This window comes from Terrapene carolina, unplaced genomic scaffold (assembly GCF_002925995.2).
Source record: "Terrapene carolina triunguis isolate 2854851 unplaced genomic scaffold, T_m_triunguis-2.0 Scaffold62, whole genome shotgun sequence".
Lineage (NCBI taxonomy): Eukaryota > Metazoa > Chordata > Testudines > Emydidae > Terrapene > Terrapene triunguis.
The window spans coordinates 14942161-14959218 of record NW_020664413.1 but is presented as its reverse complement, the minus strand read 5'-3'; the positions used below and the strand labels follow the sequence as shown (position 1 = coordinate 14959218).

Genomic DNA, 17058 nt, shown 5'->3' with positions numbered 1-17058 from the left:
TGTCCTCTGGTCAGTACACCAGTTAAAGCCACCTCCTGAACTACTATACCCGTGAAGTATCTCCTGCTGTCCAAAGAGCTATGTGTGGCTTGCTCTTAACCATATTTTAAATAAAATGTCTCTAGCAGTACAGTGGGGCCACTGTTAGAAGGGCCACCGCTTTGTTACCCTCCTCTTCAGTGTTGGCTCTCAGGAAACATGCCACTCTCACCTCTGTGTTTCCATAACATTGAGAACTGCTGCAGAAGTACACCTCTACCCAGATATAACGCGACCCAATAACAACACGAATTTTGATATAACGCGGTAAAGCAGTGCTCTGGGGGGGTGGGGGGGGTGTGCACTCCAGCGGATCAAAGCAAGTTCAATATACCGCGGTTTCACCTATAATGCGGTAAGATTTTTTGGCTCCCGAGGACAGCGTTATATCGGGATAGAGGTGTATGTGAAGATGACCAGTCTGCTGATGAGGATAAAGACATCTTGCAGCCCCACCTATTCTCATTGGGGAGAGTTGAGGATATCCTCTGCCCCAAGCCAAACATCTTCACATCACTGCATGGCAGTGTATAATGCCACAGGATGAGACAGACAATGTGGTGGCAGCTTTCAAGAGGTTCCACAGAAAGAGAGCAGGGCAACAGCTGCATTTATAGGTCCTTTCTCCTTCTCCACCCCCAAACTGAAAGGCAGTTCTACATGCTATATCCACGAAGTTGTGGGTACAGTCAGGGCTCGGCCCCACTCCCCTATACAAGGAAGAAACAACAGCTGGTGTTTAAGTAACCCTGGATTTCTGCCTGGGCAAGACTAGCGAGTGACTTACCACACCCATTACGAAGAGTGGAGTAAGACATAATTTACAATGGCCCTGCCAGCAATAGAACCTGTGCTACAATTAAATGCAAGCCTGAAAACCCACTGTACTGTTCAGAGTTGCATTTTAGGGAAGTGCAGATAAGAGAGGTTATGCTGCATTTAGTATATATATAAAATAAGAAAAACACTGAAAAAAATAGACCACACTCCAACGTTAAATACAAGTTCATTTTCATTACTATGTAAAACAGTTTGATATTTGTAGCTATACTTAATAATTTTCTTAAAGAACAAAGGACATACCACAAAGCAAAAGAAAAAGCTGATTTTTGCTACTTGAGTTGCAGTGAGTTTCCCTACAGTTTTTAATATTGATTCCTGCTCCTTAACAGTTGGATATGACATGCGAGACAACTTTGCTTCCAATGCATGGCTCGATGGGAGTTGTCGAATCTCCATAACATTACTGAACCTTACACGAGGCTTTTTGGGAGCTTAAGGAAAAAACAAAGTGGCACATGATCATTCAACTTTTCACTCTATTACACAGAAAAGAAAAGAAAAAAGTGATGTTTGATCCCATTGATTACAGCAGTTCACAAATCATGACATGAAGCTTCTCCCTCCAACAAAAGATTTGCTTTAATTCTTTTTTTAACAAAATAGTATTTATACCACTTGATAGGGCACTAATGAAAAAGGATCTCAGAATTGTTTTAAATAATTATTATGGTCTGTTCAGAGTAACTCCTTTGAAACTCGACAATGAAGCCTGTTACTTTATTTTTCCCTCTACTTTGTATGCACATTGTATTTTTAAAAATGCACAATAGTTTAAGTTCTAATCATTTTGTTTTAAAGAAATTAACATCAGATGTTAAAAGCTGCATGAATTTGCATGCATGGGAAAATTAAAGTTATATTTTTGATCTTACAATGTTGCCTGTACCAAATTAAACTGATAAAAAGATTCCACAACACAAGTAGTGGTTAAGTTAACAATAAAAGAATTAGCTCAGTGACAGAGTGATAATGATTTGAACTTCCATTTTCTAGTCCTGTGATGGTGCCCTGGCCCCTCTGAAGTCAATAACTTAACCCTGGGGCCAGGATTTCACCTGATTTCTTGCTCTTTAGACAAGCAGGGCTACAGAGGCAACAAAAACAGTCCCTAGGCAAGAGAGACTATCTTGTGTTGTTGAAGAGTCTGGCTAGTGTCTCTCAGGAAAAAAGTACCCCATACAGTTATGCTAAACTGTAAGAAAAGGATGGTTGCAATATAGCATTCTGAGGGTAGGAGCATTACACAGATCCTTGAAGTTTCAGTAGGAATCTGGAGGACTTTTCAGGTTTGGAGAATGGGTCAAAGAATCTAGTTACATCAGACAGATAACTTATATACAAACAAGAGTTATTGTTTTTGTTTTCATTTAATAAATAATACTAATTATAACAGTTTCTCAGGTTTTTCTATAGCACCTGTTACTGTAATAGCTGACAATATGCACAGCTATCCATTAAAAAAAATTTTTTTTAAACCCTGACTAACGTAGCTGTTAACCTAACTTTTAAGTTTAGACCAACTCTAAAAGCGTGTGTGTGAGGGGAGGAGAATCCCAAAATTCCACCCCAGGAAAGGCAAAGGAATGAGGCCGGACACCTGAGGGGATTTGCTCACAGAGACCAGGAACAGGATAGTGGTGGAGCTAGCTCTGCAACCACGACAGGGGCAATACAAAAATAGGCCCTGTACCAAAGAGCATTTTGAAATTCTGAAGTCTTTACTCACTTTTTTCAGTATCACTATTAGCACTGCCACTCTTTTCACTTGGTAAGTCATGAAACTTTACAGGAACATACAAAGGTTCACTCTGAAATGCAGCAGGACAAGTAGCATATGCAGTTAAACAGACATTGAAACTGTTAGCCAAACTGTTATCTTAGGATACCTGGAATCAAAATACTAAAGGAAAAACAAGTTCCATAAAATAGCAAGACAGTCAGAATTTTTAAGCAGTATCACCATCTCTCTACCAAGTCTCTTCACTACTACTAAGATATTTCACCTTCTAGTACATATATAAAAATACATGACCAATCTATTTTAGAATATATTTTAAATCCACTAAGTAAACCTTTTCTTTTTTAAAAAAAAAGTTAATATTTTAGACCAGTCCAAATATAGCAACTAGCATGCAGGTCCCAACAAGATTTAAAAATGAAGACTGACAAAAATCACCTATATAGTAAACCTGGCTGTACTTTATTTCAGAGGAGGAAAGATGACAGTCCATTTCTCTTTCAAGTTGTAAGATGGGCTCATGAAATGTTAATGTGTTCATCTCCAGCCGAATCACTGTTGCACGGCCTTGGATTTGAAAGCTGTTTGGATTTATCACTGGCTCTCCACATTTTGCTTTACAAAAATTGAGCTGAACCTGGGAATGTATCCCTTGTATGACACACTGATATTTCTTTCATAGTCCAATCTAAATTCAATTAATGTTTTATTTCAGAGAGATCCCACATCTCCCACTGTGAGTAGCACTATTTCTTGCATGACACATTACTGCCATTTTAACTAAATGCTTTTCAGTCATTTTGATTAAAGAAGAAATGTAACTAATCTTATTTCCTGAATGCCTGCAAATTTAAGTGTACAATTTTTAAAATAGGATGGAAATAATGGACTAACATAGTGGTGTCTTAATCATACAAAAAAATTAAGGGACTTACCAAAGAACTGTTTACAGTGTTATCTGTTGTACAAGCAGCAAAATAACCTTCAGCATCTGCAAACTAATTAGAGATTTTACATTTAAAATTCTAAGAAGTCATTGTAAAATTTTAATATAAAATGCTAAGTAAAAAAATGTTTACATTGTAGTCTACCATAGTTTAGTCACAAAATACTGAAAAGGAAAAATAACTATAAAGTTGATTAATATTTTACAAGCCAACAGAGAAGATCAGCAACAGCAAAACTAGGTCTTGTTCTGCAAAGAGCTCTATAAAAGCAATTCCCTACTGGCTTAACACATAATCTATATATAACTGTTTCTTATCAGAAATGCTGAAGGAATTATTGAATTTAATGTCTATAAATATATTAAGTTGGTTAAGGTTGGTGCACAAAGCATTGTTTTAAAACAGTCAAATGTCTAATAGTACAGCTTTCAGGAACAAGCAGGGTAGATAAAAATCAATGATTTTTTTAAAAAATAAAAAATGTTGGATTTTTATTTAAATCGGATTTTTTTGATAAAATGCTTTTTGAGAGAAAAACCTATCTAAAGATAGTTTTAACTAAGATACGTTATAGCTCAAAGATATCTCATCGTGGAATAGGGGTTATAAATTCTAATTCTATAGTATGAGACAATATATTAATGTAATGTTTAAGAAAAATTTTGTAAATGAGTTCCAATAGTTCATGGATTAGGAACCCAATTTTATGGGGCTCCAGGGGCTTCTATATAGATTATTTAGGTTAATCTTTCTATCTACCCAATGGGACTCAGTGCTCAGTCTAGATTCAAGATACTATCAGAGACGCTTAGATTTGCAGTTCTCAAACTGGATTTGTGTCTCCAGAGAGAACATGCTTGTTAACATCAAAAATGTTTTTTAAAAAATAAATAATATATGGAGGTGAGAAATAACAGACCTCAACCCTATTGTCCCTCCGCAAATTTGTGTACACAGACTCAATCCCTTACCTCTCTCTAAAAGTGCAAAGTTTCAAAAAGTTCAATGAATAGAAGATTGTTGGGAGCGGAATCGATCTGAACAAGGAGAAGAAGTCTGGAGATAAATGTGAGAAGGGAGGGACAGGCAGTAGAAACAAAAGTGAAACTGTTTGAGCAGCATATTCCAGAAGTCTTGAGGTCTTTCTGAGTGTAGCCTTCATTGATTTGAGATCTGCCATCTCACTAGAAGGGAAAACCTAAAATGGCAGCAGGCCATAAAAGAGACCCAGTTTGGGAATATTTTAATGAAGTTCCTCTACCTGTGGGTAAGACAGGCATGACTGCAAAATGCAAACAGTGCAACAAAGAAATGCAAGGCCTGGTTGCCCGAATGAAACGACAGCATGAGAAGCGTCCCTTCTCAGGAGGAAGCTGTGTTGATGATGATGAAAGAAACATGTCTGAACATGCAGGATCTTCAGGTTAGTAAACTTTATTTCATACTTCTTTCTTAAAGACTGCCTGTCTTCCTTCTGGACTATTCTTGAATTCTCATGTTTGAGCAAAAATATATAGTGGTTACTCTATGGTACTATCATTTTAGATGCAGTTGTGATAAAAAAAATAAATAGCTGAAATAGGCAGATCTTCCTTTTACAATTTCACCTTTAAAGTAGTACTGAGTGTCAGTGAATGCAATGAGTAATACTAAATGAGCAGTATGGTAATAGTATGTCTACAAAGTTGTTTAACAACATAAAACCCTACCCATACTCATTCTACCAAGTTCCTGAACGTGATCTCAAAAAAAAGTGTCTGATTTTAGTCTCTCTAAACATGCTATTCAGAATTAATCTGAAGAAACTGGATATAAAAAGTGACAAATCATAATGTTAGAGTACTAATTCCAGGTATAGACTCAATTGTACAACCTGCAATTACCATTTCTGTCTGTTCAGTTTGTAATGGTACTTTAATGAAATCAGTATTTGATTCACTTAACATCTGGAGTTTAGCTTATGTTATTGTAAGGCCAGGTCTACAGACAAAGTTTTGCCAACATAGCTATGTTGGCAGGGAAGACATGGAGGAGAGGAAAAAACAAACAAACCAAAATTCTAACTGACACAGATATGACAGCAAAAAAAAAAAATGCATGTAGATGCAGCTTATAATGTCAAAATTATTTTTGCCAGTAGAACTAATGTTCAGGGTGGTGGCTTAACTATGCTGCGTAAAGAATTTTTGCTGGCATAATGGGCATCTCCAATAGGGGGCCTTGCCAACAGATCTATCAGCAAAGTAATATACACTAACCCTCAATTCCCCCCCCCTTAAAACTTTGAATTATTGCATATCTTTAGGTTATTAAATTGAAAAATACTTACAAAAGCTGCATGCCTTCCACGAAACCCACGTGTACACTGTTGCCTCCATGGTTTCCAAACAATAAATCCCAAGAGGTATAGAACAAACATGGACGTTTTTGCAAAGGTACTGAAAAAAGGCTTCTCGTACTTCGAAAAAACATACTGCGGAATGAAAATACAATAGTTATAGTCTTCATAATTACTGAGGAGTCATGTGACTTCTCAATTAATCAGTGCTTTTCAAGTCCAAATCAGCCCAGCAGGTCTTCTTGAAGTCAAAACACATACAATAGAATCTCAGAATTACGAACACCAGAGCTACGAACTGACTAGTCAACCACACACCTCATTTGGAACTGGAAATACACAATCAGGCAGCAGCAGAGGAAACAAAAACAAAAACAACCCCACAAATACAGCACATTACTGTGTTAAACATAAACTACTAAAACAATAAAGGAAAAGTTAAAAAAAAGATTTTACAGTGATCTTTAAGTTTAGTCTATTAACAGCAACATTGCTTATTTTTCAGTATGGGAACCAATATAGCCATAATAATTTTCCCTAACAGGCTACTGGCAGTAGTTTCATAAAATCTGAAATGTAAAGCTAGAATGACAGGTTCATTATACAGACTAATTTTTAAGGATATAACTAGATTACCTGTTCCCTGTGGCAATAGTGGCATTTTTTAAACAGATATAATAATAAGTAAATCAGGTTTTGACTCCCTAACTAAAAAATAAAAATACTTGTTGGTTCAAGATACTGACAATTTCTAGATTAAACAATACCCTCCATAGTTAAAACAATAGCTCTTACATTGTGCTGGCTCATAGCACTGTTTAGCTACCTGGAGGATTCTGATTTTTTTTCACCCTTTAAGATTAAAAAAGTGTGTCAAGTAAAACTCTGTATAAATGTGATCAGAGCTTCAAAAATGTCTATGTAATAGTATTCTCCCCCCTTATTTAAAAATAAGAAGCATGAAACAATGCTTACTGAAGTGAGTTCTGAGGAGGCAACCCATATCACATCAACAAGTAGAAGAATGACAATTCCAAGAGCCATTCGCTTACGCTGAGTGGAGGAACTGCATTGGGAGCTCATTCGGTTCATGATAAAAACCCACACCATTTGTAACCTATTGAACATCAATACAGAACAAAATACAGATTTATAGATAGTGACTATAAATATAGTATATATAAATATAAAGGAAAGTAAGAAAAAAGCCATCAGTAGCATTTAACAGACATTACGTCTGTGTAATATGCTATTGAGAGACCCAGGTTACAGTCACTGTTCCGAAGCAGGGACTTGACACAGGTTTCCCAGATCCCAGGTTAGTGTCCTAGGCTATAAAGGTATAAGAGGGACCCCACAATCTCGATGGTTTTGTGAATCTAGATCTTTTTGTTTTTGTTTTTAAATATCCTTTGCTTTTAATAAGACAAAAAGTTGAAAATGCCCCAAATCTAAACAAAATGTTTCAACTGACCCAAAACGTATTTTTTTTTCAACTTTTCAATTCAGCAAAAATTCCAGTTTGCGTTGACCTGAAATTAATTTTTTTTCCCAGAAGCAAAAAAATAAAATAAAAAAATCAGTTATTCTTACCGCATGAATACTGAGTACCTAGCTATCAAAACAACCACTGTAGACTAGGGGCAGGTCTACACTAGAAGTACTACATTGGTGCAGCTGCATGTTTGGTGAAGATGCTCCATACCAACATAGCACTGGTATGGGCAGCGCTTAGGTCACTGTAAATTGCATTGCTCAGAAGGGGGTCTTTTTCACACCCGAGTGACATAAGTTAGATAACTTCAGTGGTAGTGTAAACCTGTCCTAGCTTTCAGCTAGATGTGTAATATAAAAGGACATTAAGAAGACTTATGTACAGATGTATTTAAAACAAAATAAAAATCAACAGGAGAGCAAGCAGACATATCTACTACAAATTTCAAGACAAACAAGTTTAGGTTAACACACAGAGGACCTTTGGCAATTTTAAAAGTCCCTACCCAAATTGGTACTGACAAGATCTACTTTATCAGGACTTAAGGATAAGGAAGAGATGAGCAAATTACTAGAATACCAAGAGTATAAAAGGGTTTAAATGTTTAACTATGGCAATACTTGTTCATATGTACAGGAAGGAGCATGCTGATCAAATAAGGGCATTAAAAACATTGTCTAGGCTGCAAAATCAAGTCAGAAAATGCTAGATATACAGCTGTCCACACAAATTTATTTCTGCTGCCCTGGGCATATGCATCATCGTAACATCTTTAATTATATGATCACATACTATTTTTTCCCCACAGTACCCCTACCTCATTCAGTGCACAGGATGGATATACATGGCAACAGAGTAAATACTGCATGGCCAGCCCCAGGCTGTCACTGCAAATTCCTATCTTTAGCTTTCACAGTCAAGCGCTTGAAATTAACAGTTTTTCTGAAGTTGAAGAAGGTATATTGTAAAATATCATACAGGTTTTTTAAAGTGCAGGGAGAGTGAAATCAACCCATCTTTTCTATATCTTGCTACAGATGCCTTTGAAATCACAAGCTGCGTTAGTCTTACTCCAAACAAAGTCTTATCTTGACCATGCCAGCAATACACATACATTTGTACATTCACCAAGGTGAGAGAAGGGGACTCAAGTTTATTATACAACTAAATCTACAGTTTTATGAGGCACTAAGACTGCCCATCAGTAGACCTGAAATTCGGCAAGACCTTAAGTTTTATGATTTAAAAAAAGTATTAGTTTAGAATGACAAAATATTTTCTTCAGACTCTGAACAGGAAGTTAGAAGTCTCAGACCTGGGACTATTATTGCCAGAAAGAAGTTAAGTACTCGGCAGTGGACCTTGGTAAGAGATATTGATATAGCAAGCGTTATGCTTCTAACTGCACTTTTACATACACATATTCTGAGAATAAATTTATTTAAGATATTTAGTCATGGAAAATTTCTTTCTATTTATTAGAATAAAAAGCTATACTAGTAAGGATTCCTTAATGAGCTGAACTACTAACTCATTAACTTTTATGTAGCTAATCCTGACTCTGGAATAAACCAAGACAACCTTTGCTGAAAGAAACAGTGTAACAAGGTAGCTAGCCCCTCTCCAGTTTCAGTCCAGTTGTGTGCCCTAATTTGGTGTGATGTGGAGGGCAGGGTTGCCCCGGGAAGCTTTAAAAAGGTGACAGCCAAAGAGAAGAGTTCAGAATCCAAATTCTAGAGAGAGCACTCAGGAGAAAAGCAAAGCTAAACTGAATGAGGGAGGGGAATATCCCTGAAAGAGGGATTAGAGAGAGTTCCCAAGCTATGCAGTGGACCCAGATAAGGCTGTTGATAGTAGAAAGCAGGAAGGCAGTTGGGTGTTCACCTACAAAACTTCCGCAGGCCAGAGAGCCATGACCAGAGAGGGCTGAAGGTTGACACTAGCCAAGGGCGATGTCTCCTGCTCTCTGAGCCGAAGAGCCAAAGAGGGCTGAAGACTGCGGAGTGATGGAGTTGTGACCCTGTTGATGTCTCCAGGTGAGGGCTAGCTGAGAATGAAGCAGGGCAAAAAGACCCCAGCTAGAGAGGCTGGGGGCTCAGATGTGGTGAGAGACACTAAAGCTATACTGAGTCTCCGCTCCTCAGGTTTCTGATATTAATTGCCTTGCCCAGTAAATCTAGTCCCACCCCTTCTAACTCCTATCAGTTCCTGGTCTCCTTGTCAAGGCATTTCCAATCTTCCCCCACCCCAATTCCTTGTTACCAGTCTTCTTGCCCAGCCAGGCCAGTTTCATCCCCCACTCCCTGATCTGGCTCTCTCCCTTGCCTCTGACCTCCCATTACCTGCCCACATTCTCCCAACCCGCTGGCTCCCTCTCTCCAGGCTTCTCACCCAGACTCAGTGTCCTCAACTCCCTTGATTACTTATGCAAGTCCCAGTTCTCCCGTGCACCTCAGCTCCTTGCCACATCTGTCTTCCCTCACCTCCATATATTGCCTCCACCCCACTGGTTCCCAGTTCCACTCTTGCCCTGCCAGTCGCAGTCTCCCCCATCCCAATCCTCATCCAATCCCCTGTTTTTGCACCCCGTTCTTCCTCCGCCGGCTCCTAGAACTAGCAACTGAAACCAGGGTCTAATAATGGGAAGTGCTGGGTAACTTAAACAACAAGAAGTGCTACCTGCCCCACTTATACTGTTGCCAGCACATGTTGTATACCTTTCCCCTACCCTCTGTTTGTATGTCTGTCTTTAGATTATGAGCAAGACATGGATCATTCCTTAACCTGTTTGGAAAGCAAATTGTTAGTGCTACCAGAAATAATTAACAACATGCATTTGTATTACAGTAATGCCTAGAAACTCCTGTCAGGATTGGGGGCCTCATCACACTAGGTGCTGAAGAGAATAAAGGGCTCGCCCAGCCTCAAAGAGCTTAAAATCTAATTAATATGCAAAAAATGGGTGTAACAAATAAGAAGAATAAGGAAGTGCAGTAAGAAGAACATGCTTTTAAATAGGCTAGATATGTGCACAGCCAGACAGTTGTGTTTTTGTTGATTTAAACAGACAATTAAGATAAATATCAGAAGTCCCTGATGGCAATCCATGCAGCCATTATTCATTGGCAATTTCCCCATAAATAGTGGGCCTTGAGGTAGAATCCAAAAGATATGCAGTGAATTTCCAGGGAAGATCAGGATAGGTGTTCTCTACAAAAAGGAAGGTTGGAAAAAGCATGCAGTTGTTTGTGATGGAAGCAGACTGGAAGACAATAAAGACTGGAATGGTTGATGGAAGGGAGGGCTTGACATAAAAGAGAAAATGTGGATAAAGCAGATAGGAACCCACTTACAAAGGACCTGATGAGGGCCAGAAATTTTTATGTAACGTGGTGGTGAAGGAGAAAATAATTGAGGAATCTGAAGAGGTGAAGACAATACATGCTGAAAACATTGGGCCAGGAAGATGATCTTAAATAATATTCTGGGGCCAAGCCCTTTGCACAATGCATAGGCCAAACAGGACTTGTGTGTGGAGGAATTCAAGGAAGCCAGAGGGAAGGAATTTTCTCCCACACCCAGGCTGTTGACAGGTAAAAAAGAGTGGCTCTCAAGCTTCTATTGCAGCCTGAAGGCTACTGTAGCCTAAGGCTCCTGCATGCCTGCTTTGCTTAAGTTAGGAACAACCAGTAAATCCACTAAATGGTGGAGCCACTGACCCTCAGCCATCACACTGCCTAGTCACATCCCAGATCCCCCTGCTGCTCCAAAGCACACAGCTGGTACAGATCATCCGAGTCTCTTGACCTACTCTTCCGTATCAGACCTACCCCACTTCTGTTCTGAAATCTGCTGGAGAGAATAGTGGAGGGCAGGATTCCCCCCTAAAGTTACTCTTTTAATATTTCAGAGGAGATCACAAGTTCTCTCGATTGGTTTATATTTTATAGATACATTTTAATACATATTATACTGCTTTCTACTCATGGTTAGTCATTTTAAGTGACACCAACTACAAAACCACTTATGTCTGAAGGGTTTTTTCAATACTTATTAAAAGTAACAGCCAAGATCACCATAACTCTAAGAAATTAGAGAAAAAATATTTATCTTTTCAGTTTTCTTGTGCATTTGACTGCAATGTGTGTATTTAGCATCTCCACTTCCCCTATATAGCCAGTTTCTTGTTTTCTGTGTTTCACACTGCAACAAGAAAAAAAAAAAAAAAGCTTAATAGGAAAATGTGATTGTGAAATCTCAGTTTGCACTCAAGACAGGTGCAGTACTGACTAGACTGAAAGTTGACAGTCCTGTGCATCTATTCTGATCCTCAATATCAAACCCATGATTCTTCTCTAAAGCTTCGATATAAGACATCTTATAGCACTATGTATTACAGCATTATTAAAGTTTGTAAAATTTAATATCGAATGCAAAGTGTGTGAAGAGAAGATATTTTGGATATCTTAAACTGTTGTACTATTTCAATTCTTTCACAATATGCAAATAGATTTTAAACCATGACTATTTGTAAAAAGGAAGTGAAAATATGCAGTATTTTGTTTCCCCACATTGAGAACAACATGCTGAAATGAAAAAGAACGTTGAGAAAATAATTACTGATATTTATATTTTACATACCTGCACAGTAATTTTTAAAAACAAAACAAATGCTTGGACTTTAATAGACTTCAAGCTGCCATTGTCAAGATGAAAGCTGTCTCCTAAAATAAAAAAATAAAATTTGAAATACTATTTAACATATACACGTTCAATAATACGTTTTCTAAACAGAAAACAATAAATTAAATTGCAATATCAAAACTCCCAAGCCCTAAATCTTACAGATACAAATATAAACAATCTTAACAATTCAGTCCATATTTGAAGGTTTGAAAATCATTAGTAATATAGAGCATAAAGGTGAAAGAATAGTGTCAGGTGTGGGAGAACAACCCTTCTCATTTAAATCCCTCTTAATAATCCACAAATGGAAACAGTTTTCTCAAAAAGTTTAATTACACTGGCTCCTTCCTCTAGTTCTCCCAGTGGGGTTTGTTTTATGGGTCTTACATTTGGTGCAAAGACTGTATTGATATCAGTGTCTTGTGCTTGGGCTTAATAGTAATATTTAAACTACATAATAGAAGGATATATAATTGCATGAATGAAGGGGAAGACCTTCATTCTTAAGTATAACTGAAATGTCCTTACTTAAAAATGTTTCAGATTCAAACACGATTTGGAAGAGCATGTATACATTTTTAAAGTTTATTATTTTAAGGCTAACTGTAGCAAAAACAAAGTTTTTCCTCTTTATAGCTCCTTTTTGATGAAAGACAATCACTCTCTCTCCACATCATGGTCCAGGTTCTCCAAAAATATTCAACAAAAAAACAGTTTATTGTATTTGGGGAGTCTTTTCACATCATAGATGATAGGAATTGCTACACTAGATCAATCACCGGTCCGTCTAATCCGGTATCCTATCTCAGACAGTGGCTAGTACCAGATGCTTTCAAAGGTGAAAAATCCTGTAATTGATGAGTCTGAGTAAACAGTCCATAGAGAAAGTTTCATTTTAACTTCAGACATCTTATACTTTAAAAGATAGAGAATTCTCTCTCAATTTTTTTTTCTATCCTATCTAATGCTCTCCTTATCCACGTAAGTGCATAATCCCTTTTAGAATCCGATTAAGTTCTTGGCTTCAATGATACCTTGTGTCAATGAGTGTCAGAGATTAATTGTGTGTTAAAAAGAGGGAGCAGTGAAGAGCAAACTTTTTTTTCCCAACTCTACATTTCATCTTTAATACCTGCCAAGGGTGTACCCTCTAGCTAGCAAGGCCTACTAGCTTTTGTTCTTTCTTGTTCGCAGTTTAACTGATGCTCTCCAACTACTCTAAGTTACATTAAAAAAGTGAATAAAAGAAGAATCAACACAAATGCAGGGCTCAATCCTACAAGCAACACCCTTAATTCCCACTAAACTCCATCAAAGTTGACTGCCCAGCACCGTGCAAGTTCAGACTCTTAGACCTGCAGGGTTTCTTTTCCCCCACAGAAAATACGTTCTGTTGGAGAGGCACTGCCTTTTGCCCACCAGGGACTATTGTGGCACTAGAGCAGACCGGCAACTGGCTCACTATAGCAGCTGACAGAGCGGAGAGACTGCGTTCCCTACAGCGCCATGACTGTGAATCCAGGTGAGGAGGCACGGAAGATTGGGCGGGGGGGGGGGGGGGGGGGGGAGAAAAAAAAGGGGGGGGGGGGGGGGGCCCCGGGGGGGGGGTCACAGACTGGGGTTCAGAAGGGCTAGTGGGAGGACTAGGGTGGGGGCTGAATGGGAGTGGGTCACATGATGACAGAGGATGGCTGAGAGAGGGTACAGGGACACATGGGGTCAGAGGGAAGAAGAGTGGTTGAGTGGGGGTGCAGGGACACACAGGGACTGAATGGGAGAGGCTAGGGATCAGCATAGGGGAGGGTCCCCAACTCCCTAACAATCCCTCCCCTACCCCCCCATGCTGATTATGCTTGTTAAAAAAATGTTAATTAAATTTGTGACTGAACTCCGTGGGGGAGAATGGTATGTCCCCTGCTCTGTTTTACCCGCATTCTGCCATATATTTCATGTTTTAGCAGTCTCGGATGATGACCCAGCACATGTTGTTCATTTTAAGAACACTTTCACTGCAGATTTGACAAAACACAAAGTAGGTACTGATGTGACATTTCTAAAGATAGCTACAGCACTCGACCCAAGGTTTAAGAATCTGAAGTGCCTTCCAAAATCTGAGCGGGACAGGTGTGGAGCATGCTTTCATAAGTCTGAAAAGAGCAACACTCCAATGCAGAAACTACAGAACCTGAACCACCAAAAAAGAAAATCAACCCTCTGCTGGTGGCATCTGACTCAGATAATGAAAATGAACACACGTCAGTCCGCACTTCTTTGGATTTTTACTGAGCAGAACCTGTCATCAGCATGGACGCATGTCCCCTGGAATGGTGGTTGAAGCACGAAGGGACATATGAATCTTTAGAGCATCCGTAGCATAAATATCTTGTGACGCCAGCTACAACTTTCAAATGACATTGTAAACAAGAAGGGGGCAGCATTATCTCCTGCAAATGTCAATCATAGAACTGGAAGGGACCTCAAGAGGTCATCTAATCCAGTCCCTTGCACTCGTGGCAGGACTAAGAATTATCTAGACCATTCCTGACAGGCATTTGTCTAACCTGCTCTTAAAAATATCCAATGATGGAGATTCCACAACCTCCCTAGGCGATTTCTTTCAGTGCTTAACCACCCTGACAGTTAGGAAGTTTTTCCTAATGTCCAATCTAAACCTTCTTTGCTGCAATTTAAGCCTGTTGCTTCTTGTTCTATCCTCAGAGGTTAAGAAAAACAATTTCTTCTCCCTCTCCTTGTAACAACCTTTTACATACTTGAAAACTGTTATCATGTCCCCTCTCAGTCTTCTCTTTTCCAGACTAAACAAACCCAATTTTTTCAATCTTCCCTCATAGGTCATGTTTTCTAGACCTTTCATCATTTTTGTCACTCTTCTTTGGACTCTCTCCAATTTGTCCACATCCTTCCTGAAATGTGGCGCCCAGAACTGGCCACAATACTCCAGCTAAGGCCTAATCAGAGCGGAGTAGAGTGGAAGAATTACTTCTCGTTTCTTGCTTACAACACTCCTGCTAATACATCCCAGAATTATGTTCGCTTTTTTTTGCAACAGCGTTACTCTGTTGACTCATATTTAGCTTGTGGTCCACTAAGACTCCAGATCCCTTTCCGCAGTACTCCTTCCTGGGCAGTCATTTCCTATTTTGTATGTGTGCAACTGATTGTTCCTTCCTAAATGGAGTACTTTGCATTTGTCTTTATTAAATTTCATCCTATTTACTTCAAAATGATCTGGACAAACTGGAGAAATGGTCTGAATTTTAATCCTATCCTTCAAAGCACTTGCAACCCCTCCCAGCTTGGTATCGTCCGCAAACTTTATAAGTGTATTCTCTATGCCATTATCTAAATCATTGATGAAGATACTGAACAGAACCAGACCCAGAACTGATCCCTGCGGGACCCCACTCATTATGCCCTTCCAGCATGACTCTGAACCACTGATAACTACTCTCTGGGAACGGTTTTCCAACCAGTTTTGCACCCACCTTATAGTAGCTCCATCTAGATGACCTTCTCATAAATAAACTAGGGAAATGCAATGTGGGACAGTATCAAAAGCTTTACTAAAATCAAGATATACCACGTCTACTGCTTCCCCGCTATCCACAAGGCTTGTTACTCTGTCAAAGAAAGCTATCAGGTTGGTTTGACACGATTTGTTTTTTACAAATCCATGCTGACTGTTACTTATCACCTTATTATCTTCTAGATGTTTGCAAATTAATTGCTTAATTATTTTCTCCATTATCTTTCCCAGTACAGAAGTTAAGCTGACTGGCCTGTAATTCCCTGGGTTGTCCTTATTTCCCTTTTTATAGATGGGCACTATATTTGCCCTTTTCCAGTCTTCTGGAATCTCTCCTGTCTTCCATGACTTCTCAAAGATAATCACTCAGTCAGCTCCTTGAAATAAACTTGTTTGTCTTAGTGATTGGCTGAACAAGAAGTAAGACTGAGTGGACTTGTACGCTCTGAAATTTTACATTGTTTTGGTTTTGAGTGCAGGGGTTTTTTTTGTACATAATTCTACATTTGTAAGTTCAACTTTGATGATAAAGAGATTGCACTACAGTATTTGTATTAGGTGGATTGAAAAATACTATTTCTTTTGTTTTTTACAGTGTAAATACTTGTAATAAAAATAAATATAAAGTGAGTACTGTACACTTTGAATTCTCTGTTGTAAATGAAATCAATATATTTGAAAATGTCGAAAACATCCAAAAATATTTAAATAAATGGTATTCCATTACTTTTTTTAATCGCGCGATTAATCGCAATTACTTTTTTTAAATGGCTTGACAGCCCTAATTATTACTCAAAGTTCTGTATTAATATGTCCAGTAAGGAATCTATTTGTCAGAAACATTTCCTGAATCTTTGTTGTTGTGTGTATTGTTACAGATACACTTGCTGACAGGTATTTTGAAAGAAAATACCAAAATAATTGAAACTGTTGTGATTATATTGTGTAATTTTGATAAATAAAATATGCAGAATTTTAAAATATTGTGCACAGAATTTTTAATTTTTTGGCACAGAATTCCCCCAGAAATAAGACATGGAACATATGCTGAATGACTCTAATAAGCCAGACTAGAGGCACTTTCAGCATACTTTGAAGATGAAAAGCTTATCATTTGTTTATCCATTCTGGAGGTCAGAGAGTCCAGATCCACTGTAGGCTGCTACCCACAGTGACCTAGCATGGACACTATACCCACTGGTCACTTTACATTTAATATGCAACCCTGTTGCAGACAGGGGTTAGCACTTCAGAAAGCAAAATCTTTTTAAAAGGTTAAAAAAAATTATACACATACACAGGAACTACCTTAACCTATGCTAGTGGTATCAAACATCTTGCCCACCTTAAGTATTTTTTCAGACGCGTAACAAAGTCAGACTTTGCAGAACATGACTTGACATACTGTCTAAGTCTTATGTCTAC

At 38.4% G+C, this 17058-nt stretch overlaps 1 protein-coding gene across 4 annotated transcripts in view; it reads right to left on the bottom strand.

Moving 5' to 3' along the window:
* SLC35F5 (solute carrier family 35 member F5) overlaps positions 1-17058 on the bottom strand; it is a 49795-nt gene that overhangs the window by 27306 nt on the left and 5431 nt on the right. For 3 of the 4 annotated variants that reach the window (XM_024218857.3, XM_024218859.3, XM_024218858.3), the window contains 7 exons: positions 12042-12124; positions 11511-11603; positions 6881-7025; positions 5897-6040; positions 3556-3618; positions 2609-2690; positions 1123-1313 (listed from right to left, as the gene is read on the bottom strand). In XM_024218857.3, the coding sequence (XP_024074625.1) occupies positions 1123-1313; positions 2609-2690; positions 3556-3618; positions 5897-6040; positions 6881-7025; positions 11511-11557 (672 nt within the window). In that variant the 5' untranslated portion in view covers positions 11558-11603; positions 12042-12124. The remainder of the gene's footprint in view (positions 1-1122; positions 1314-2608; positions 2691-3555; positions 3619-5896; positions 6041-6880; positions 7026-11510; positions 11604-12041; positions 12125-17058) is intronic. The other variant, XM_024218860.3, reaches the window with a different exon arrangement.